General features: G+C 32.8%; 1 protein-coding gene across 1 annotated transcript; it reads left to right on the top strand.

Annotated features, from left to right (window-relative positions):
• Positions 1-6976: 6976 nt before the first annotated feature.
• On the top strand, positions 6977-7743 carry LOC100804202 (uncharacterized). Its single transcript, XM_003542578.2, has one exon. It carries the CDS (start codon positions 7149-7151, stop codon positions 7572-7574), a length of 426 nt encoding a protein of 141 aa, XP_003542626.1. The 5' UTR covers positions 6977-7148; the 3' UTR covers positions 7575-7743.
• Positions 7744-8082: the final 339 nt, after the last annotated feature.

The raw sequence follows: 8082 nt of genomic DNA, 5'->3' as shown, positions 1-8082 counted from the left end.
TAAATTGACATGGTATGTTTTTTTAATCAAAACAAAATGTGAAAAATATTCAATTACAAGTATATTTTAAAATATAATAATTATTGTTAAAAATAAATTTTACGTGAACATGACTAATAAAGAGTCGTTTTTGATGTTTTTTTTTTAATTTGCACGGGAAATTTAAATCAATTCACACATGTATATTTACTATTATGAAGCATACATAAGCGTAATTTTAATTAATTGTCCAATAAAATAATCTAAATGAACATTAATTTATTCAATATATTTATTGAATATTATAATTTAAAAAGTTTTAAATTTATTACAAGTTTATATATAAAATATATTAAAAATGACTCTTATAAATGAATTTAATATCCAATGCACACATAATTAAACTAATAACAATGTAAAAGAAGGTGAAGGAGGGAAGGCTAGGGTGGGACTCCTTTGTGATTCCGCTGTGCTGTTTTGTACCTATCGCTTTCCCGGGAAAATATGAAAAACGCGCCCATTTTTCCCTTCTGCGTGCTTCCAACACAAAATCAAAAAGGACTATTATTCAAACATTCAAATAACAATTATTATAAAATAAATAAAAAGAAACAGATTTGATTCCATTGGCATTTGGTCGTTGAGAGAGAAAAAACAAAATAAATAAAAATTACCAAGAAAGAGTCCCTGTCTTTTTTGGAGCCAATGTGACTGAGAAGCGATTCATTATCGTTTCCTCTTTTTTTCCAATTTCACTAGGGTTTTAATTCCATCCCCAATGCAGAAATCATTAATCGTTGATCAATCTTCCACGACACGATTCATTCCTCATTTTTTTTATTTTCTTTCCGATCTCGATTCATACTATTGTCATGGCGTTTGATCAAAATTCCACTCTGTTGGGTCTTCGTCCGTTGGACGTGGCCGCGTTGGTGGCAGAGGAGCCACTATTTTCTCCTGCCACCGTCACGCCGCCCACTCCGAATTCCATTGGGGAGCTTTTCTACAAGTCGTCGGCCTCCGCAATGTGGTGCGTCTGCCCCATTGTGCATACCACAGTGAGCCCCGCGGCGGCGACGACGTTTGGGTTTAACTACGACGCTTCCAGTTTCAGCAACCGCGTTGTGGCTGGGAATGCTTTAAATTTGGGGAAATTGTTAGGGTGTAATGGATTGGACAAGGCATTCAATGATGCAAATGGTTTTGGTTATGGTGTTGGTGGTGTTAGGGGCAACGGAGAGGTTGCAATAGTTGGTGATCACGGTGGTGGAAGCGGCGGCGGCGGCGGGGAGGAAGGTGGAGTTTCTGTGCAATTTTGGTGGGAAGATATTGCCTAGGCCTAGTGATGGAATGTTGGGGGGCAAACAAAGATCATTAGTGTTAGGAGAGAGCTGAGTTTGAATGATTTGGTGTAGAAGATGGTTGAGACTTATGGTCAGGTTGTGGTTATCTTGAGGAGGATCTTGATGCCTTGGTTAAGAGGTCACCTGATGGTTCTGCCAAGTTGAAGGTTTTTCTGTTTTCTGTTTTCGAGACTGAATGTTCTTCTTTTGATGCTATGAATGGGATTGGTAACACAGACTGGATGGTTGTGCTGTAACTTTGGAATCATGTGATTCAGTGATTGTGAAATTTTGAAGACACAAGTGAAAGTTTCTCTACATAGGAGATAGTCATACATTAGTTAGAACTTATGGATTGCAAACGTGCACTGCAGTGTTACGATGTGTGTCATGAACACACAACAGTGAATAATGGGGATTCCTTTGAAGAAGAGTCATTTGATTTGCAGATGTTGATGCACACCCACTAAAAACTAAGGATGTAAGCTGTCACCTATGAATTTGTAGCACTGGATTTGCACATCGAGCTCTTATTGCAGCCCGTGCTACTGAATCCGCTGCTTTTTTTTTACCAACAATTAAGAATACTAAATCACAAGCTTCTGATAAAAACTGAGCAGTTTTAATTAGATTTGTAATATGAATACCCTTAGACTTTGATAAGGTGACATTTTAAGATTCTATTTTCTAGTACCGTGGTCAAAATGAACTCCTGCTTCCACCATCTCTTCCAAAATTATGTTCCAATATCTTTTTATTTTTTATATTTATTCCCACACTTTTCTTTCATTTTAAAATCAAAATTCTATAAATTTTTTGAAATGAAAAAGGTTATTTATTATAGGTTCCAGGTGGTATGCACCGAGAGCATTTTAGCTGGATTTAAAATTTAGCATGCGGCCTGGCACTAACTCTGTGCAGTTAAGCGGTCTTCCTTCGTCATTCTGCAAATTGGACTGTACATACATTCTTGAGATTTTTTTTACTGTATTGTTAGGGATAAATATATATGTACATGTTATCAATTTTAGTAAATAATTATTTTTAATTTTATTATCATATTTATTATTTTATTAAATGGTTAATTTGATAAGTTTTTGATTAAAATTAGAGGTTTGTTATTATAATAGAGTTTATGATAATGAGAAACAAATTCTTTATAATTTTAATCTAAATTATTTTTGATTGTATGATTATTGTGAATAGGTAATTAATAATTCGGATAGATTAATATCTATGTAATACTCTTTATTGTATAAAGATTAATGAATTTCATTTATTAAATTATACATATAGATGATGTATATCTGGATGTAATCAACTACCTTAATTGATAATAGTTAATAAGAATTTCTCAAGAAGAAATATAATAGTTTCTTTGATATAAAATTATCATAGTAATTAATAAGTTATTTGTTATATTTTAATTTTTAACACCTAATGTCTTAGGACACTAATGGAATGAATATTGGATATGATTATATACTTATGAAATTAATTAATAATTAATGAAAAAGGAATCCATCAACTCTAGGTAATGAGTTTAAACTTTACAATATAATTAAGCCTTTGGTTGATGCAATTGAATGAAACAAGAAAAGAGTTTCTTAAGTTATTAATTGATTGATTAAATGTGTTAACTTTTTAGAGTTTGACAATAATACTATACTCTAGAGTTAACTAAGCTATAAATGATGCAAGAAAATATTACATTATTCTTTCATTGGTTCTTTAAAGTAAAAGATGTTACTTCATGCGACCGGAAGAAGTGTTGCTAGACGCTTAACTTGATAAGTAAATTAATTATGATTATTTCGTTACTAATTTAGTATTGAATCTACGTGATCACGTAAAAACGAATGTTTTAATCTTTGCAAAAGAAAATAACTTATTTGATAATTAAATTAGATAACTTAATTTAATCAAATAAATATTTTAATAAAATATTATTATATTTTTTGCTAGTACCAAGAATATAATTAATATAAAAATGAAGTATTATTATATAAATGTAAAAATTATTCATAAAATAAGAATAATATTCTATTGCTACATACGAGAATCATATCATACAATTAATTATCATATTTAGTGATGAGATTAACTGTTTTACTTTATACAAGGAAACTTCTTAAAGTATGAAATATACGAGATAATTTTTATTTTTATAAAATTAAAGAGATATAAAATTATTTTAAATAAAAAAAATTTCTTAAAAAAAAACCCTAAATCCATATCTCTTTTAAAGTTATACATAAAAACACTCAAAATAGAGATGAATACACTTCTATGTAACTATCATATACATCTCACATACAATTTGTCTCTGGTTGGAAAAATGAGGTTTACCATTGAAAATTATGTCGTTCTCCCTTGGCTCTGCTTTATTTGCTTTTCTCTTATTGATATTTATGATGCTCTTATGTTTTCTCATTCTGTTCTCTTGCTAGTTTCCGTGTATGATGGATATTTTTATCATCTTGGGGATCGGTGCATAAATTGTGTTTATACCATATGCCATTAGCACATTTGCATGTTGCATTAGTATTTAAAAAGCTGCATTTTGTAATTCTTTTTTTTTTTGGAAAGAACCCAAGTTGTTCTTCTTTATACTCAAAGCTTATTTCATACTTGAAGACATTGGGGATGGAAATGTCCATATTATTTTAATGTTTAAACCTTATTCTGAAAATCGTTTCTAGATTTTAATCTGCTAGGTTTATTTCAGTTTGTGTTTTGTCCCACAAAGCAAAGAGTTCTTGTTCTCTTTCAGTATTAAGTTTGAAAACCAGCCTATACTATCAGGATTTAATCATGGGATGGTCAAATGAATTTATTTTCTCTTTGTTTTAGCTTCATCTATTTTTCTTGCCTCATTTTTTTAATTATAATTTCATTTGGATGCTCTCTTTCTTCGTGCTCTGTTTTTCTGTTAAGTTGTTACTGCAATTCATGTCAAGTTGTTATATTGGTTAATTTTGTTGGAATTTGAAGATCAAAGATTTGTCTTGGATCTTTTGGTAGTGCACAAAAGATCTTTTGGATGCTTAATGGTTGTCTTGTTAGTGTCTTCACTTTTCAGGGAATCAATGTGAAGGAAAAGTCTATAAAATCTAGATGACATTATCTGTGATGTTGCTGCCCCAAAATAGAGACTGGAATTTTATAGTTACATGAGTTTCTGTTGCTACAGTCCTTGAAACATGATTAAATGGAAGTGACTCTATTAGTTACTGAAGATTCTACATGTTGATACTTGATAGAATTATCAGATGTTACCCAGGATTGCTATAATATGAGAAGTAGATAATAGAAATTTATTTTTGTCTGCAATATTTGTCTCTAGTGTTTTTGGTGGTGATTATGCTATTGAAATATAGATCAAAGCATCTTTAATGCTTATAGGAATCAATAAGGTTGTGGTATTATAAAAAAATTACAAGAGGTCCAACTGTAGATGCTAATCAAGATCTTCCAACAAGTCACAGATAAAATTAGGCCTTTTCGTATTTGTTATATGCTCTATTTCTCTCTTTCCCATTGAGCTAGCTACCCTGTTCTTTTTTTAGGGCATTTTCAATTTACTCTTGCCTAGGGTAGCAACTTATTTAGTGTCTTGGAGCTTCCTTATTCTACACAAAGATTTGGCCATTTGAATCTTTGTAATGTTGCCTCCTTTGTTATCCAACCATAATTAAGTTTTACTAGTTTAGCTATTATAAACCTACCAACTCTTCATTCCCAGTTTTGTTAGGCCAGGCAATTGACACCACAAGTTAGTGTTTGTAGTCTAGTTTAGATCCATAGTAAGGCATAAAAGCCAATTAAAATCATCAAGTTTCTGTAATAGGAGAACTAATTGGTTTAATTCAACTTGTAAAAACAAATCAATCCCCATCGAGTTAAATTTAAGACGACAAGAATAGTTTACCTGGGCCCTTCAGAACAGAAAAGCTCACAAAAATCAGGAAAAAACAACATAACATGACTACTGTGCCAAACTACTGATCCAAAATAATGTCAAAATTTCTTATACTGGCTGCTCCATCAATTTGAATAGGATTTGAACACCAATCACTTAATGATTTAGAATTTGCTCCATTTTTGCAAAATCAAGTACCATAATTTTCTGCTAAATGATTTTTGATCATCAATACTTGCTTTCTAGTCAGCACAACTCTACTTGTAGCACGGAGCAATTGATTAGTTGATCCTTCAGTAGTTTCTTTACCTTTTACACTTTTGCATCTGATATCAGGTTGGCGACTTGGGTCTGTCCAAAGGAAAATGTCAGACGCTGATTTCTGGTGGTGAGAGGAACTCTACCATGGATGGCTCCGGAACTGCTGAATTGTTGATGTGTTAATGTGTTAATGGTACCTTGATATTTTGTCACTATGTAAGTTTGAGGCTTTTGTTTTGATATTTGTCATTTTAGGTTGATGTGTTTTCATTTGGTATTGTGATGTGGGAACTCTTGACTGGAGAGGAGCCATATGCTGACTTGCACTATGGTGCTATCATAGGTAACATTCGGGTTGGATCCAAGCTTGTGATTTAATTATCTCTCTTAAGGTTAAATTGAGTGGTTGCATGTGGGGTTTCCCAAATGTAATTCAGGTGGCATTGTGAGCAATACTTTGCGCCCTCCTGTTCCTTTATCTTGCGATCCAGAATGGAGAGGTGCTGGTCATCTGAGCCATCAGAGATCAGAGAGACCTACCTTCACTGAGATTGCCAATGAATTACGTTCTATAGCGACCAAGGTCTCTCCCGGAGGAGAGAACTATTAAATTTTATATTGCAGCAAAAGCATTCAAAATGTTCCCTTAAAAACCAATTCATAAGGGAATGGTCTACCCAGCTATATAAACACTTATTATGTTCATGAATTATCCGATGTGGGACTATTCTTAACAAAAACCATCAGCTGCAACACTCTCCCCGTTTCAGACTCAAGTCCGCAAATGATTTTTCCTTAATTTGTGTTTTTCATCCAATTGCATATTATAATTTATAGGGAAGGAGTGATTTGTTGATTGGTTCAGATAGATATTTACCAAGGTTGTTAACAAGTGTAGCTTTTTTAGTTTACTGGATATTTTCTATTTACTTCCAATCCCCAATATGAAACGTGTCATTTGAGTGTGCAAAAAGAAGACAAAGAAAACAGAAGGGAGATCAATTTGTCAATATTTTGATATTGCTTTTGAAATCGTGTGCATTCATTGAGTTTTATTAGAAAAATATTAATTAATGTTTTAAGAATATGTCTTAAGAATATTGAATAAGAAATTTAAAGTATAAATATTTTTATTGAAAGGCGAAAAATTATAATTTTTTAAATTATCTTATAATTTAGATAATAAATATTTTTGTAATTTCTTAATTAATTTCTAACAAATACGGGTTAACAGAAACCTTTTCATTATGATCGTATATGGCGCGTGGAAGGTGTGTCTTTTTATTTTGGTCAAAGGTGTATTTACTGTTGCAAATAATTGAGCATGACACCGCGTGGGTAAGTCAACATGAAATTGAATTCTTATAGTGCAAAAATTAAAATATAAAATAACATAATTACTTCACTTCGCCGCTTGTTTTATATATTTGCTAATATATATATATATCTCATTGTTGAGTAGTGTCAGCATCTAACATGCTAAAGCAATCGCGTGATATTTACTTGGAACATTCTAAATTCAAAGTTCAAAATATGTCTACTACGGTTTCTTTGACTTTTCCTCCTTTATCACTCTCTCTTGTTCTATAAATCTTTTCTCAATCATCAAAGCCGCCACTAACCTCATACACACGATAGAAAACATGGCATCTTACGAGGGAGGGCCATTGGTGATGGAAATGGAAGGAGAAGAAGGTTTCGAAGAAGAAGCCGGCAGCAGCGGTTGCGGGTGCGGATGCTTCGGCCTGAAGAAATGGTGGCAAGGCCATGAGGAAGAAGGTAAAGGGCTACTTGTTGATCAAAAGGGTGAGGGAGAGTCATGGGTGGTGGAGAAGTTAAGGAAGGCAAAGGAGGTTTCAGAAGTGATTGCTGGTCCAAAGTGGAAGACTTTCATTAGAAAGATAAGTGGGTATGGGAAGAAGGTGAAGCAACAAAGGAACAGGTTTCAGTATGATGAACACAGCTATGCTCTCAACTTCAACTCCGGGGCTCAGAGTGAAGATGAAGGCATGCCTCACAGTTTCTCATCTAGGTTTGCTGCTCCTGGTCGTCGCCAGAATGAATCATGATACATATTTTTCACTAGAGACAATCCCAGTTGGATAGAACCTTTAAACATGTATATTGTTGCCTAAATTTGTTTACATGATTGTAATTCTTATCTTGAAATTATCATTCATTGTGTGAAGAGTGAAGACCATTGTTCTTTAATAAATTAAATTCCACGTTTTATCTTTACCTCTTGCAAAATTTTCCTGAATAGCTAAATATTCGAAGAAAGCTAGCTAGTTGAAGCAGAGGGGTACCCACCAAAAATATCGTTTGTGAGCAAAGTTTAGTTTGAATTTGAACGATCCTCTTCTTAAGATAGAAATGGAAGAAAGGATGTGGATTCTTCACAAGACAATAGTCACACGTAAACCATTGGTTTTTTTTAGGATATAGGTAACACTTTCAAGAAACAAATTCAAGGAGTGATTCCATTCTTCCAAAAGTAAACGCGTTCCATCGAGGACGCGTTAAAAATAATTTATACTTTTCCTTTGCTTTATGTATGCCAAATCCTTTTCATCCGCA

Source organism: Glycine max, chromosome 13, assembly GCF_000004515.6.
Source record: "Glycine max cultivar Williams 82 chromosome 13, Glycine_max_v4.0, whole genome shotgun sequence".
In the NCBI taxonomy this organism is placed as follows: Eukaryota; Viridiplantae; Streptophyta; class Magnoliopsida; order Fabales; family Fabaceae; genus Glycine; species Glycine max.
Note: the sequence above shows the minus strand (reverse complement) of the source record. Positions and strands in the feature narration are given on the sequence as shown.